Below are 17,679 nucleotides of genomic sequence, written 5' to 3'. Positions count from 1 at the left end.
ACAGCAGACAGAAGTTTATTGATTGATTGATTCATGAAAACAAAGCAAACGAATTAACTTAATGTATTAAGCAGTCCTCTAATATCAGCAAAACTGAGAATTCCACACAGTTACCAAAACTGCGAAATAGTCTCGAGTGATTGCTGATTGTCGTCTGGGTAGCTAATCCTCCATTGTGCAAGGTGGAAGTTGACACAGCCAGTAACTCTGCTCCTCAGTCTGCATATCAGGATCCAAAGCCATTCATAGATCCTCTGGTTTAAGTGAACGTTTTTGTTGGTAGTCATCCAGGATTAGTCACAGTCCACCTGTATCTAGGGGGCCTAAGATTTTTCTTCCTGGGCAGGTAATTCCCTGTTACCTCATGGTGGGAGAGTTGGATCTTCTCATTTTGGTGGAAATTCCCATCCCAGATAGCTTCAAGTTCTTGGCCAGGTGAAAGCCAATTTCTTGCCTTGAGGTAATGGATGACAGAAACCAAAATGGATCCCACTTCTGCTAGTGTCACAAAATGGACCTTAGCAGAGTCATGGTTTCACTTGCTGCTTAATTTATTTCCTTTTTTCTGGGGTGTAGTCAGATATACCCCCTTCATGGATCACTGCCTTGTTGTGGCGAAGGGGCTTGCGTAACTCAGTGAAGCCATAAGCTATGCCGTGCAGGGCCACCCAAGACGGACAGGTCATGGCAGACAGTTCTGACAAAATGTGGTCCACTGGAGAAGGAAATGGCAACCCACTCCAGTATTCTTGCCAAGAAAACCCCATGGAACGTATCACAAGGCTAAAAGAGATGACGCCGGAAGATGAGCCCCTCAGGTCGGAAGGTGTCCAATATACTACTGGGGAAGAGCAGAGGGTATTTCCAAGTAGCGCCAGAAAGAGAGAAGAGGCTGGGCCAAACCCGAAAGGACACTCAGCTGTGGATGTGTCTGGTGGTGAAAAGAAAATCCGATGCTGTAAAGAACAATATTGTTTAGGAACCTGGAATGTCAGATCAATGAATCAAGGTAAGCTGGAGGTGGTCAAACATGAGATGGCAAGATTGAACGTCGACATCTTGGGAATCAGCGAACTAAAATGGACAGGCATGGGCGAATTTAATTCAGGTGACCATCATATCTACTATTGTGGGCAAGAATCCCTTAGAAGAAATGGAGTAGCACTCATAGTCAACAAAAGGGTGGGAAAAGCAGTACTGGGGTACAATCTTAAAAATGATAGAATGATCTCAGTACGAATCCAAGGCAAACCATTCAACATCACAGTAATTCAAGTCTATGCCCCAACCACTGATGCCGAAGAAGCTGAGGTTGATCGGTTCTATGAAGACCTACAACACCTTCCAAAAAAAGATGTCCTCTTCATCATAGGGGATTGGAATGCTAAAGTAGGAAGTCAAGAAATCACCGGGATAACAGGCAGGCATGGCCTTGGTGTACAAAATGAAGCAGGACAAAAGCTAATAGAGTTTTGCAAAGAGAACATGCTGATCATAGCAAACACTCTTTTCCAACAGCACAAGAGGCGACTCTACACATGGACATCACCAGATGGTCAATATCGAAATCAGATTGATTATGTCCTTTGCAGCCAAAGATGGAGAAGCTCCATACAGTCAGTAAAAACAAGACCTGGAGCTGACTGTGGCTCAGATCATGAGCTGCTTCTTGCAAAATTTCGGCTTAAATTGAAGAACGTAGGGAAAACCACTAAACTATTCAGGTATGACCTAAATCATATCCCTGATGAATATACAGTGGAGGTGAGGAATAGATTTCAGGGATTAGATCTGATAGACAGAGTGCCTGAGGAACTATGGACGGACGTCCGTAACGTTGTTCAGGAGGCAGCAACTCAATCCATCCCAAAGAAAAAGAAATGCAAGAAAGCCAAGTGGCTGTCTGATGAGGCTTTACAAGTAGCTGAGGAAAGAAGGGAAGCAAAAAGCAAGGGAGAAAGGGGAAGATATATCCAACTGAATGCAGAGTTCCAGAGAATAGCAAGGAGAGACAAGAAGGCCTTCTTAAATGAACAATGCAAAGAAATCGAGGAAAACAACAGAATGGGAAAGACTAGAGATCTCTTCAAGAAAATTGGAGATCTCAATGGAATATTTTGTGCAAAGACGGGCATGATAAAGGACAAAGAAGGCAGGGACCTAACAGAAGCAGATGAGATTAAGAAGAGGTGGCAAGAATACACAGAAGAACTCTACAGGAAAGATCTGAATGTCCCTGATAGCCATGATAGTGCGGTCACTGAACTTGAGCCGGACATCCTCGAGAGTGAAGTCAAGTGGGCCTTAGGAAGCATTAGTAACAACAAAGCTAGCGGAGATGACAGTATTCCAGCCGAGCTATTTAAAATCCTAAAAGATGATGCTGTTAAAGTGCTGCATTCAATATGCCAACAAATCTGGAACACTCAACAGTGGCCACAAGACTGGAAAAGGTCAGTTTACATTCCAATTCCAAAGAAGGGCAACGCCAAAGAGTGTTCAAACTACCTCACAATTGCGCTCATTTCACATGCCAGCAAGGTGATGCTCAAAATCCTACAAGCTAGGCTTCAGCAGTATGCGAACCGAGAACTACCGGAAGTACAAGCTGAGTTTCGAAGAGGCAGAGGAACTAGAGATCAAATCGCAAACATTCGCTGCATCATGGAGAAAGCAAGAGAATTCCAGAAAAACATCTATTTCTGCTTCATTGACTACGCTAAAGCCTTTGATTGTGTGGATCACAACAAACTCTGGCAAATTCTTAAAGGGATGGGAGTACCAGACCACCTTACCTGTCTCCTGAGAAACCTGTACGAGGGTCAAGAAGCAACAGTAAGAACCAGACATGGAACAACCGATTGGTTCAAAATTGGGAAAGGAGTACGACAAGGCTGCATACTGTCACCCTGCTTATTTAACTTATATGCAGAGTACATCATGAGAAATGCCGGGTTGGATGAATCAGAGGTCGGAATTAAGATTGCTGGGAGAATTATCAACAACCTCCGATATGCAGACGATACCACCCTAATGGCAGAAAGCGGAGAGGATCTCAAGAGCCTCTTGTTGAGGGTGAAAGAGGAGAGTGCAAAAGCTGGTTTGAAACTCAACATTAAAAAAACGAAGATCATGGCATCTGGCCCCATCACTTCCTGGCATATAGAAGGGGAAGAAATGGAAGGAGTGACAGATTTTACTTTCTTGGGCTCCAAGATCACCGCAGACCGTGACTGTAGCCATGAAATTAAAAGACGCTTGCTCCTTGGGAGGAAAGCTATGGCCAACCTAGACAGCATAGTAAGAAGCAGAGACATCACCTTGCCGACAAAGGTCCGTGTAATCAAAGCTATGGTTTTCCCAGTAGTAATGTATGGCTGTGAGAGCTGGACTATCAGGAAGGCTGAGCGCCGAAGAATTGATGCTTTCGAACTGTGGTGCTGGAGAAGACTCTTACGAGTCCCCTGGACTGCAAGGAGGTCAAATCAGTCCATCCTAAAGGAAATCAACCCTGAGTGCTCATTGGAAGGACAGATAATGAAGCTGAAGCTCCAATATTTTGGCCACCTAATGCGAAGAGAAAACTCCCTGGAAAAGACCCTGATGCTGGGAAAGACTGAAGGCAAAAGGAGAAGGGGACGGCAGAGGATGAGATGGCTAGATAGCATCACGGATGCAATGAATATGAACTTGAGCACGCTCCGGGAGAGAGCGCAGGACAGGAAGGCCTGGTGTGCTATGGTCCATGGGGTCACGAAGAGTCAGACACGACTGAACGACTGAACAACAACAACAACAACAACAACAGTCAGATATACAGGCAATCAAGGCATCACTTTGGAAGAGGGGAATCGTTCGGAGCCTTATTGCCTTTGCCTAAGCAGCACAGAAAATACAAAGCAGGAAATGTCAAAAGAAGGCCTCCTTTTAGACTGATGTAGCACTCCACTGTGGTATATCTATGAGGAGAAACAAGGGCACCATGCTCTAGGGAGTGCCCCAAACCTTACGGTCCCAGAGCCCCTGCTGTCGTACCCTGTTCCCTTGTGTAGGGATAGGCAGATGCCTTAAATTAGGAAAATTGCTTGCAAGAATGTGTACATTAGGTAAACCGTTGTACAAGAATTCACTTTTTATGAGAAATGCACACAATAATGCATATGAATTTTCATGCTTAAAATTTAAAAGATCTCAACGTTCAGGACAAACTGTATTTAAAAATTGATAAATTTGCAAATTTGGGATGAACCAAGCCTAAGACTGGAAAACTGGAAAACCGAAATGGACAGATTCGTCCATTGCTCTTGTGACCTACCATCCAAGGCTCACCCTGCCAGCGTTTGGTATTCTGGATTGGCCCATCCCTGGATGAGCTAGGTTACAGGTGATGGGATGCCTTCAGCTTGGCGAGTCATCAGTTGTGCAGACCAGCCGTGGAATATCAATGCATGTGCAGAGCTGAAGTGTTCTTCACCACCGTAGACTCCTAGCCAAGGACACGCTCTGCAAAGTGCCTTTGATGACTGTCAAGCCTCCCTCGGAATAACGTGCCGCACATGCAGAGGGCCAAGTTGCGGCACCGAGAGAGGGTGAGGCTTCCTGATTCTTTTTAGCAGGTTGGAGAGCAGAATCAATTCCTGTCACTCACCAGCAAATCTGCAGGAACAGGATTATGGATCTGGGTCCTCCTTGCAGGGCTTTAATCTTAAAATCGATGTGGAGAAGGAAGCCAGGCTTGGGGGAAGGACGGGGAGAGGCTCTAACTTTGACTCTGATGAGGTTTTGCAACTTCAAATGCAAAAGTGCCCAAGACTCTTGCCTTTGTGATGAGTGTGGCAAGGGAGGGCAGGGGAAAATGACTCACCTGTCACAGTCAATGGAATCTACCGCATGGAGGAGTTTAATTCAATATGTAAACACAAGCAAGCCGTGGAAGGTGCTTCAGCGTCTTACTTTTAAGCACAGCGCTCAGGAAATAATCTTACCTAGCCTGTGAAGCTAATATTACCTTGGGATTTTAGCTGCAGCCCATCAGCGTGGCTCACACGAAAGAGAGGTCTGCACATTTGTCAGGCTGCATGCAATGGTAATGTGAGGCCGTGGGTGATTCAGGGTGGACAGGTATTGGGAGAGGGAAGGGGAGGCCCTCACAGGACCTCAACTCAAAAAGGATATTGTAGAGCTGGAAAAGAGGCGGCGGGGGGGGGGGAGCGAACTGATCAGGAGGCTAGGGTACTTGGGGTAAAGTTCTTGGGTCTTTTCACTTTGAGGGGGGAAAGTGACATAGGGAGGGACATGACAGAGAACAGGGTATGGAGTAAGTGGACAGGGATAACTTTTTCTTCCCTCTCATAATAGTAGAACTTGGGGATCATTCATCGAAATTGATGGGCAGTAGACTCCAGACAGACAAACAAATTTGTCACATACACATAATTAATTTTGGGGATTCACTGCTCAAAGATGTGGTGATGGCCACTACCTTAGGTGGCTTTAAAGGGGGATTTGACAAGCTGTCAACAGCCATTTGCCCTAATAAACACGAAAGCTCAGAGGTAGCATGCCAGTAATTATCATGCACTGGGGAGCAAACAGCAGAGGAGGCTATTGCCCTTACGCCCTGCTTATGAGCTTCCCAGGAGCATCTAGCTAACCTCTCTCAGGATGCCAGACTAAATCAGACCCTTGATCTGATCCAGTAATGCTCGTCTTAGAGAAATGCTCTTCTTATGAATTGAGAACCGTATAGAAGGCTGTGGCCGGGTGGGTTTCTCTTCAGATAGTGCTTCCCTTCAGTGAATGCAGATTCTGCTGCAGATAAATTCTGAGCAACCGTCCATCTCCTTCCTCTTCTGCTCTGGTTGCATTGCTATGCTCCTTTGCAGGGCCACCGTCAAGGGTAGGCAAGGCTGGGCACCTGCGGGGGGCCCACACCCCAGCAAGGGCCACTGACCAGAGCTCCCAGGAGTTGCTGCTCCCTCACCATTGCAACCTGCTTGTTCCCCTGCCTCTCGCTCTGGCCCAGACAACAGTGGTGGTGAGGAAGAGGAGCAGGAGATGCCTGCTTCCTCATTGGCTCTCTGCCTGTCAAGCAAGCAAGTGGAAGCAATGATGGGGAAGCAGTAGCGACTGGGGACAATGGCAGTGAGAAGGTAGACTCATCGAGGGAGGGGCCTATTTAGGGTGTCTTTAGGGGGCCTATTTAGGGTGCCCATGGGCCCTTCAAAAATCTGTAGCCGGTACTGCTTTGGACCTTGGCCTCCATCTCTTTCTGTCAACAAGGCAGATGTTCGCCATGGCGTCTGCCTTGCTTCTTCTACAACTTCCAGCCCAAATCTCAGCTACAGCCATTCCTTCTTTTCCTACAGGGCCCATCCAGTGGGGATGGGCTCCTATTCATGCTTGTAGTGAGTTAGAATATTTTGGGATGTTCCATATATAATTCCCGACTTCTCCCATCCCAGCACGAGAGATGCTCTCCATTCTGACTTCACAAGGGAGTAGGGATGGACAGACATGTATCTTTAAACTGGTTTTATCTCAGAATTTCTAAATGCCTTCTAAATGTGTTTTCTCTTGAAATACGCATTTCAAGTTCTTGACCCAAGAACTGCATCAGAACATTTGGGAAGTGCAAAAGCCAGTGGATAGGTTCTGATCTGCACATTATCCTGAGAGGTTCTAATTAGGGCGGTTTGTATTGGAATTCATTAAGATCAAATTCCTCAAGTTTCCCTAGTGGGGGTGGACATTTACTGTGCTGTTCATTGACCAGGGAGGTGGGCTTCTTCACCTTCTTCAGTAGTGGACAGGTCTGAAGTCGAGGACAGGAGTCTTATGGTATTGAACCGAATTGCTGCCTATAAATAAAATTAACTATTGCATTCTTTTGTTTCTTTTACCTTGAAAAAAGCTTTTCTTGACTGAAGCTCACCGTGTTCCTCCTCCCTCTTCTGTTTTGATCAGAGCACAGTCATTGTGGAAAAAACAGTCCAGGACCTGATGAATCTGATGCATGACCTAAGTGCGTACTCTGACCAGTTCCTCAACATGGTATGTGTCAAACTCCAGGAGTATAAGGACACCTGCACTGTGGCCTACAGGTAAGGCTTGCTTGAGGCTGGAGTGCATGGAGACATCCTTCAGGTATGAATGTGTTGTCCTTCTCTGTGAAGAATGGATGGGGTTTAGAAAAAAGACAAGTAAGGTGAGACATGATAGAAGTCTCTCAAATTAGGCATAGTACTCATAATACTGAAGCTCAGGGGCCATCCAGTGAAGTCAGTTGGCAATAGATTCAGTACAGGTCAAAGACAAGACATTTTCACAGTGCATAATTAACTTGTGGACCTGACTTCCACAAGATGTAGCAATGGCCATGTGCTTAGATGGCTGTAAAAGGAGATTAGGCAAATTCATGGGGGATGGATCTGTCAATGGCTATCAGTAATGATGGCTATGTAGAACTTCCAGGTTCAGAGGCAGTGTACCTTTGGATACCAGTTGCTGAAGCCAGAGTGCACTACTGGGTGTGGCTGTTGCATTCATGTCCTGCTTGTGGGGTTCCCAGGGGCATTTGGCTAACCACTTTGGGTAAGAGGATGCAGGAACTGATAGGCCTTTGGTCTGATCCAGGATAACTTTTCTTATGTAACTCTTTTATGAAGTTCACTGTCTAGCCTTGAGCGAGTCACTGTCTCATGGTTGTGATGATAAAGCAGAACAATCCCCAGACACACTTCTCTGAATCCATTGGAGGAAGGGCAGGATATAAATAGGAGAGATACTGTCAGGGTGGAAACTGAGCCGATAGAACCCCAGAGCAGTTCTGATTCGGAGGAGGATCAGCAATCCGTGGGAGAGGAGCCAGCTCATCCCTCACAGGCACAGCAGCTGGCAGAGATTCCATTCCTGAGATAGATAGTGATCCTAGCAGTGAGAAAGTGCGGGAACGGGGCTTGCTAGATGCTTGACGCAGACGCAGGGAGCGACGAGCGATGGAGGGCGCGGAAAGGAGACGTAGCGCCTGTTTGGCGCGCAAGCAACGGCTGCCTCCCGTGGACCCAAGGGAAAGAGGGAGGATCTCTCCCTAGCCCATAAGTTCAGGGTATTCAAGTGACTCTCCTTCAAACGGGGATCAACTGCCTACTCGGAGCTTTGGCCACTCTGCTGTTCCTTGCTTAGTCGCTGGTGATTAGCATCTGAAAGAGTCATTAAGTTGTAAATGGATTAAAGCCTTGAAAAGAATCCTTTCGTCTGTGTCTTGAGTTGGCTATTGGAGTCTACTGAAAGAGGCCGCCAGGGCACTCCTGAAAAATACATACATTTGACGGAGGGCTGCAAGCTTAAAGTCAATTGCATGATACAATAAGGGAGCAATCCTATGGGGATAGGCAGCTGCCTCCAAACTCTCGGAGGCGACTGCCTATCCAATGCAGAGTGGGCGGAGTGCAGAGGGGATCTTCTCTGCCACGTTCCAGCCGCCCTACATTTGCAGCTAGACTGCCGGTTTCAGCTGTCTAGCCACAGCGCTTCGGAGCGGGGCAAGGCTGGACGATGCATAGGAAGCATCGTACCAGCACTTCCATGCTTCCCACCCCTCCCCACCACCAGGAATGCCCCCTTTTGCCCGGCTCCATGCCGCTCTTTTGAGTGTGGAACCCGGGGACAATCTGTGCCACCTAAAAGGCAGCAGGGGAGGGGGCAAGGAGGTGGTTTTCCAGGAACTGACCTGGGAGTGCAAGCTCCGAGATCAGTTCCTGAAAACCAAACAGTCCTGTGGCCATCTAGCCACTGTCTAGCGGCCATAGGATTGCGCCCTTAACTAACCAGACCTGCAGTTCCAGATCTGTAAAAGCAGGTTGTTTAATTTCACCTCCTTTTGAGCTCAGTAAGGGATGTCTGCATGAGCAAAGGAATCTGGAGAGACAAAGCAAATGTATATGTACTGCAGCCATGCCCCATGAAAGAGTTTCAGAATGGCTGGTACTGTGAACCAGAGGAACATTCGGAACTGCCTTATATTGAGCCAAACTGTTGGTCCATCTAACCCAGTATTGTTGACACTGACTGGCAGTTACTCTCCAGGGTTTCAGGTGGAGTTTTTACAGCCCTACCAGGAGACACCTGGGATTTAACCTGGGACCTTCTGCATACAAAGCAGGTGCTCTTCCACCAAGCTACTGCCCATGAGCACACATCTGGATATTGCAGGTGTTTGTGAGCTAGGAGATTTGGAAAACTGAGATTTGGAGGCCAGCCCAGTAGCACTGCCTGCTTCAAATTTCTCACAAACTACAGAGGACTGAATGAATGGGTCCAGATGACATGACAACTCATCATGCGTTGTTGTGTGAAAGAAGCCACAGTGGGTTGTCACGTCATCTGAACCCAGACTGCTTCCTACAGGGTGGCATTTTTGGCCCACAAGCCACCCTGACAACCCATGGAGCGGAAAAACCCCCCACTGATCTTCCCAAGTGATCTTGCCCATACTGTAGTGACAGCCCCTCCACCGATGCCCAAGTGGCACTTTGGAGGGGCTGTCACTTGTTCAACAACCTCTTAAAAAAAAAATTCAGGCCCCAACATCTGCGCAAATGCAGATGTTGTCATATATATATATATATATATATATATATATATCAGCCCCAGGAATTTGCACAAATGTCGTCGTCGTCATCATCATCATCATATCGGCTTTTCACAGTTGCCCAAGTGCGCATTTGTGGCTGTCTGAAATATATATTGCCTTGCCTTGCCTTGCCTATTGCCTTCTATGCTTCAGCTGTCAAAGGGAAGGAACTGTAGTATGAAACATACAAGGTAATTGACAAGATGGGACTGCATATAGTCTGATTTGACAGCAGTTGACAGGTGGGAAAAGGGGTCAAGATCACCCCCTTAGCAAGGTGATCCTCATTCATGTAACCAGAGCCGCAAAAAGGTGGGAAGTGTAGATCTCCCTTAAAAGGACTTGCTGGAGACTCAAGGAACTGTGGAATAGAAGCAGCCCCCTGCCCCCCTCCAAGTGTCAGCTCAACACTTAAAACACTGGGTGTTACCTTGCTAAGGGGGAGTTCTTGACCCATTTTCCCCACCTGTCAACACTCAATGGCTGTCAAATCAGCCTGTATGCAGTCCCATCTTATCAATTACCTTGTCCATTTCATACTGTAGTTGATTCCCCTTTGACAGCTGAAACGTACAAGGCAATAGGCAAGGCAAGGCTATATTTCTTTTTTTTTTTGGACAGCCACAAGTGCACACCTGGGCAACTGCGAAAATAAGACAAAAATCAATAATAAAAAAGACGTTTCCTGAGGCTGAAATTTATATATATATATTTTTTCTGGCCCCATTTGTACAAATGTCAGGGCCCAAAAAAGCCGGGGAACAAAAATAGGATTGCAGTCAAGAGTGGGGAGCGGGGATGGGACAGGCAGACAAGATGGGTTCTGCTACAAAGTCCCCTGGGATACATGCTGGAGCCAACTAGAGGACCAAGGGGGAGAATAACCCACGCCAAGCCCAATCGTCTGTCAGGTTCACTGTGTGTTGTTCCGTGAACAACTCACACTGCTTAGCTTGTTCACCACAGTGGATTGTCATGTCATACGAACTCACCCAGTGTGTCGTGTGTACCAGCATGTAATTTGTCCCTCAGTTCATTACTGCAGTACGTGTAGAAAACCAGCTGTTTAGAGAAAAGGAAGCAGTGGTTTTATTCAGCTTTATGAAACAAATGCAGCAAGTTATTTGGGGTTTTAAAACCAACAACAGGAAGTTATAAAGAGAATTATCACCTTCTTTCAGGGTTCTCAACAAACCATCCTGACTAAGCACTGAAATATATAAATGCATTCAAATGTAGCTGATCAATTAAAATCCAGTTAATCCAGCTGCTGAATTATCTTTAATTAGTGGACTGCCTTGCTTTTAAGATAGCAAGGGCCGTGCAGTTTGGATGCCAAATTTAGTGAGAAGACAGATAGAAATTCACAAGAAGAACAAGTTTTCCTGTAGCAGCAGGGAGAAACCCTGCCACATGCTCATCTCATCTTCCACTTACCATTGATTTGCAAATCCTACCTTGTCTGCCCCATGTGTGAGCATGGGCAGCCATGATCTCCATCAACCAGACCACGTTGCACCGCTAGAGAGCAGGAACAAACAAGGTATACTGTGCAAATAGAGCATGCAGAAGAGAGATCCTTGTGCCACAGAGAGTGATTTCTCTATTGTGTTCGACCTCGCTTGGCATCCATCCTTCCCTGCTGTCCTCCCCGGAGGATGGCACGTGCCACGGTGCAATTAGGACAGCTCTGATTCCCATGTCCGAGCCCTGATTACAGGAGGAGGAGATACGAGTGCAGAGAGAACGAACTACTTGATCGGCTAACGGATGCTAGATACAAATAGAAATCATTATATCGTTACATGATTCAGAAGAGCATAATGGAAGACCATAATAAGCGTATGTGAGGGGTGTGTGTGTGTGTGTGTTTGAGAGAGAGAGAGAGAGAGGGAGGGAGGGAGGGAGGGAGGGAGGGAAGGAGAGCGAGAGAGCGAGAGAGAGCAAATGAATTAATATATGAAGCTGCTTTATACTGAGTCAGACCTTCCATCCATCTATCTAGATTCCCCAGCCCAGTGACCAGAAATCCTTGAACCAAAGATGCCAGGGATTGAACCCAGAACCTTTTGGGTTATCAAGCATGTGCTCCACCCCTGAATTACAGTCCATCCTCTTTTCATATCAAGCAGCCTTATATTGAGTCAGACCATTGGCCCATCTTTCCCAGTACTGCTTGCTCAGCCCTGCTAGGTAAGGGATGAGGAACCTGCACCCCTTGTTAATGAATGCCCCCTCCAGACACATGCATGAGCATACACACGTTCCCAGATACGCCTGTCTTAAGGGATATTATAACGTTGACCATAGAACGTTTTGGCAGATTTGTCCCAGTGATGCGCGCACACACACTCACGTCTGTTCCAAATGGGGTTGGTTTATTTAACACACAAGGATAAAGACATAGACACATTGATCATATTGGGGATTAGCTGAGTGGTAAAAGGCACTATATGAACTCCAAAGCTGAATAATCAGTTTGTGTATAACAGACAACCCTAGGAATATTTAACAGATAAAATGAATCCCATAGACATCCATACACAGGACTCAAATGGTGGGGAAATTAGCTTAAAGGTCCCCAGGTTGTCTAGGCCAAGGGTTGCTGTGCATAGAAGTCTAGGCCAAGGATGTGTGTGGTGGATCTAGGTCTCAATGAGCCAGGTTATGGTTCCTGGGTGTTGTAGAAGTTGGTGCAGGCAAATCAAGGCTTTAAGATGGATCTGGGATCTGGGGAAACTCCTGTGGTTGCTGTGGGGAAAGGAGCCTTGAAAAAGGTTGTAGGGGGGTTGCTGCTTCAGCAAAAGCAAGGACTTAGGCAGCCAGAACTGGGTATCCTGGGGAAAAACGGTGGTCGAGCTCTCTGGCAGAACCCTGGATTCTGTGGCTTGACAGTGAGTTCAGCAAGTGTATTGATCTGGGGTTCTGATTCTGTCAGGTCCCAGCAGTCACATACCCACTGAGTCAGTCTCTCTCTCCCCCCACCCACCCACCCACCCACCCACCCCGAAATTGGTCACAAAAGGCCTTGTTTATCAAATCTGCAAGGAGGGAGCGAGAGTCAAGAGTACTGAATGTGCAGTACCGAAACTTTGGGAGGCACGGAAAACAGGCATTCAAGGATTCGTTTTTTGTATTAATTAATTTATTTCATATCATTTCTTTACCGCCCAATAGCCAAAGCTCTCTGGGCAGTTCACAAAAATTAAAACCAAAAAGCACACAATACAACAATATAAAATATAAAAACATTAAAACCACAATATAACAATACAACCAGAATAAAACCAGAATAAAACCTATCAGCAATGCAGAGATTTAAAATACAGATTTAAAACAGCAAAGCTAAAAATCTAGAAAGCTAAAATGTTAAAATGCCTGGAAAAATAAAAAGGTCTTCACCTGGCGTTGGAAGGAATACAATGTAGGCGCCAGGCAAACCTCACTAGGGAGCTCATTCCACAGCCGGGTTGCCACAGCAGAAAAGGCCCTCCTCCTAGTAGCCACCCGCCTCCCTTCCTTTGGCAGGGGTTCACGGAGGAGGGCCACTGAAGATGATCTTAAGATCAGGGCAGGCACATATGGAGGCGATCCTTCAGATAACCTGGCCCCAAGCCATTAAGGGCTTTGAATGTTAATAGCAGCACTTTGAATTGGGCCCAGAAATGGACTGGCAGCCAGTGCAGCTGGAAGAGTACTGACATAATATGAGCTCATTGGCCAGTCCCTGTTAACAATCTTGCTGCCCTATTTTGGACCAGCTGAAGTTTCCAGACCGTTTTCAAAGGCAGCCCCACGTATAACGCATTGCAATAATCCAGACAAGACATTATCAGAGCATGGATAACTGTAGCTAGGCTATCTCTGTCCAGGGCGTAGTTGGTATACCAGCCTAAGCTGCTAAAAAGTGCTCCGTGCCACTGAGTTCACCCGTGCCTCAAGTGATAGTTCTGGGTCCAAGAGCACCCCCAAACTACGAACCTGATCCTTTAGGGGGAGTGCAACCCCCTCCAGAACAGGTTGAATATCACCCAGCCGGGCAGATGAACCACCCACTAACAGTACCTCCGTCTTGTCTGGATTGAGTTTCAGTTTATTGGCCCTCATCCAGTCCATTACTGTGCCCAGGCACTGATTCTGAACAGCCTTATTGCGTATTGATGGCACCTTATTGTATATTGATGGCATCTTAGCCCATACCTCCGGATAACCTCCCCCAGCAGTTTCATGTAGATGTTAAACAGCATGGGGGATAAAATAGAGCCCTGTGGAACCCCATGACATAATTGCCATGGCGCAGAGCAATAATTTCCCAGTACCACCTTCTGGAATCAGCCATCCAAGTAGGAGCGGAACCACTGCAGTGCAGTGCCTCCAACTCCCAACCCAGACAGCCTATCCAGAAGGATACCATGGTCGATGGTATCGAAAGCCACTGAGAGGTCCAGGAGAATCAACAGGGTCACATTCCCCCTGTCCCTGTCCCAGCAGAGGTCATCCCACAGGGTGACCAAGGCAGTTTCCATTACAAAACCAGGTCTGAAGCCCTACTGAAATGGATCTAGTTAATCCCATTTCATTCAAGAGTGTCTGGAGCTGTCCTGCAACCACCCGCTCAAGCACCTTGCTCAGGAAGGGGATGTTGGCCACTGGCCTATAATTGTTAACGTCCTCCGTATTTATAGTATTTAGACAAAAGGAAGCATGTCCCTGACTGGGCAAAATGCATGCTAACGGAATACTTATTGTTGACATCTCGGACGTCCTTTGTCCAAATCTAATCAGACCAGGATTTTCCAGGGATTGCTGTGCATAAGGCCTCTGCCTGACTTATCACTAATTATACGACACTGAGGGGCTGTGTGACTCTATGCGCAGGGTGTCTTCATGCCTATCTCCTGATTACTGTGCTTAATCTAATGGTGAGGTACTCCATTTTAGTGTGCTTGATGAAATCCTACTGCTGATGCTTGACTGAATACATGACCAGATGCTAATGACCTGGGAGGTACTCACTTATTGGAACTTCTTGCCCATTCAGCTGGGGATGCAAGCCTTCCACGCTTTTGTTTTCACAGGGCGCCAGGGGGAACTTCTTAAAGTGACAGGACATAGTATCTTGAAATAATAGGATGAAGCGTCTCCCGGGTTTCTGTGCCAAGCAGCCTGCCAACACCTTCCAGATGTTGTTGGACTCCCACCAGCATGGCCAATTAGAGTTGCAGTTCAACTCCATCTGTAGGGCCACGGGTCCCCGACCCCTCCTTTAGGCAGAGATACCAAGGATTTGAATCTCAGACCTTCTGAGGCCAAACCATGTCAGTGGAAGCTGGTGGCTCTGATATCAGTGGGGTGGTGAATCTGCTCCGGGTTTTGGTCAGCATTTTGGATAGCTCCTTTGGAGTTCTGACTGCTTCTGACTGAACCCCGGAGCAGATTCACCGCCCCACTGACATCAGAGCCACCCGCTTCCACTGCATGCACTCTACTCTGAAGCTAGCCTCCTGCTCTGGTGCATAGCATGTGTTTGGGACACCAGGGCAGAATCAACTCCTGCCGACTTTAAATCTTTAATTCTTGGAAATGCATCTGTCACTAAATACAAGAGTCTCAATTAGCCCCAGTGGCCTTCAGATGTTTCCCATCGTCCAAGGCCCAAGCCCCTAGGCTGTTTAGTTTCCAGTGACTTTTAGCAGCCCGCCAATCACATTTTGGAAGCTGTGCAAGTCTGGATCTGCTCTGCCGGCTCAAGCAGATGCCTTACGTGCTCAATGCACTGAGCTGTGGAGGAAGCCAGGCCTTTCGCTGCAGTGCCCTCTCACCTGTTCGTATGTTACACCCCTTTCCCCGCCCCCTCCTGGGAGCCAGATACAACACAGCCGCACAGATGGCTCTGTCTGTGGCCCATTGAGCCAGGAACTAATTATTAGATTGTCATGCTGGTGGTAATGATTAGCCCTATTACTGGAACAGGAAAAATTGCAGTGCTAGCTACTCTGGGGTGGGGGATGGATTCTGGTGTGAGTTTTATATTACAATTCTGTTCTTAGTTAGTTAGTTAGGGCACAATCCTATGCCTGTATAGGCAAAGAAAAGGCCTACAACTCCTAACATGGCCCAGCATCTTGCCAGCTGGCTGGGGCATGCTGAGAGTTTTAGGCCTTTTCTCTGTCTAAACAGGCATAGGATTGTGCCCTTAGTTAGTTAGTTATTCGCAATGTTAGTGTGGCGCTTCTCATTTGAATGAATCCTGAAGCGGTTTGCAAAAAGAATACTGCACAATGGTATCATATTGGGAGGTTATGAGTCAAAGATAACTCATAGCTGGGGGAAAGTGAAAGTAAACAGATAACAGTTTCAACAAGCATTTCAAATATGCCAGTGTTGAAAGTATGCTCAGTCCTCAGAGGGGAGGTCATTCCACAGGGTGGGTGTTGCTGCCAACGAGAAATCCAGAGGATTTCCTCTATATATTCTACCTCCACTAAGCTGTATGAACCCCACAATACCTCTGTGTCTCCCCCACCCTGTTCCTTAAAAGTCCTTGCATTTTCTCTGCCACTTCTGACAGCTGACAGCATCCCAGGCTTAGCCTCTGTATTTCCTCTTTCATTCTGTATATTATCATAAAGAAACATGGCAGCTGGGACAGGTGTGTTGGGAGCCATCAGAAGCAACAATTGTGTGTCACAGTAAACATGTTAATTTTTCTCAAGAAGAGGAATTGTCACTTCCGCATTATGCTATCCCAAACAGCTGGGTGTGTTTGTGTGTGTGACTATCACAACCACGTGGGGAGGGGCTAAGCATGCTAAGGCCCACCATGCCATCGGCCCTACCCACATAATTACACTACTGGTGTGTGCCTCCACTGACTGGAGCCGCATGGGATAGCTCAACAGGGATGCAGCTCCCACGTGGCTGGCTTAATTTGCAAAACAGGCCTTACAGCAGGAATCAAATAGAGGACTGCTGAGATGGGACTCATCATCAGAGGCACATTTGTACTGCCATGTATTATGTTGCCCAAACTGGAATCCTAGAGAGGACCAACAGAACAATCCTTACCATGCAGCATGACCTCACCCACCTTCATCAATCCAGGCCAAGGCTTGCCACAGTCAGAACAAAGGGCCATTGTGTGTTCTCACTAACTCAGCAAATCGCTCCAGAAGATGCAGACAAGCAACATCAAAAGGTTCCACTGGGATGGAGTTTTGCATAAAAGCAGAGAGCCATACCACTGTGACAAATATCTAATTTGGTACTTTTCATCCCATATCATAGTTTTCCAAGGGCTTCCTTTTCATTATACCTTAGATTATCTCCCTCCTTGAATTACTAGATAATATTTGAATTTGTGGAGGGAGTGTTCCAAAGGCTTATGTGTAGCAGGCACATAGGATGAAACCAACCTATCTCTGAGGTGCAAAATTGAGAAGAAAATGGTTGTATTTGTTAGACTGTGAAATAAATGCCCCAGAGAAGTCACAGCCTCATTGCTGTTATCATTTCAGACTTGAGTAGTCAAAACATACTGGTTAACGTAGTCTAGCAAATAGGCCTTCATTCACAAGGAAATGGGGGAAATGACCAAATTTTTCTCTTCCATCGCAAATAACTATGTTTTTCTGATACTGTTTTAGCAGAATGCTAAGAGGAACCATTAGATTTTCTACAGTATGAGCTTGAGGGCTATTTGTTGTTCAAGGCAGCTTTTACTTTTATCTCATTTTCAATTTTGCATTGGTTTTTGGTGTAGCTCAGGGGCTGATAGTTTAGGAAATGCGAAAACACATTGTTCCAGAGAGTGGTGAAGGCTGAAATGGAAATTTAGACTTGGGGAACCTGCAGCATTTGAAAATCAAACTGTGTCATTTTGGCAGATTAAACTTAACAATTGCAAAATGGGTAAGATCTGTACCTTACTGAACCGGTTGCTTAAAAGACTTTACAAGCTTTTGCGTTGCAAAGAATTCTTCATCAACACAGCTGATTCTCAGTTATAGAGAGAACAAAGTTGATTATAATTGTCTCTACAAAGC

General features: G+C 46.5%; 1 protein-coding gene across 3 annotated transcripts in view; it reads left to right on the top strand.

Moving 5' to 3' along the window:
- The window catches only part of EXOC4 (exocyst complex component 4), a 545,732-nt gene that overhangs the window by 464,673 nt on the left and 63,380 nt on the right, over positions 1–17,679 (top strand). For all 3 annotated transcript variants that reach the window (XM_084809036.1, XM_084809035.1, XM_084809037.1), the window contains one exon: positions 6,967–7,103. In XM_084809036.1, coding sequence (XP_084665162.1) covers positions 6,967–7,103 — 137 coding nt within the window. The remainder of the gene's footprint in view (positions 1–6,966; positions 7,104–17,679) is intronic.

The sequence above is a fragment of the Heloderma suspectum genome, chromosome 7, assembly GCF_057233095.1.
Source record: "Heloderma suspectum isolate Gila_16-S chromosome 7, 16-S_ref, whole genome shotgun sequence".
Lineage (NCBI taxonomy): Eukaryota > Metazoa > Chordata > Lepidosauria > Squamata > Helodermatidae > Heloderma > Heloderma suspectum.
The sequence above is the reverse complement of the archived record's forward strand: the minus strand, read 5'-3'. Positions and strand labels throughout refer to the sequence as shown.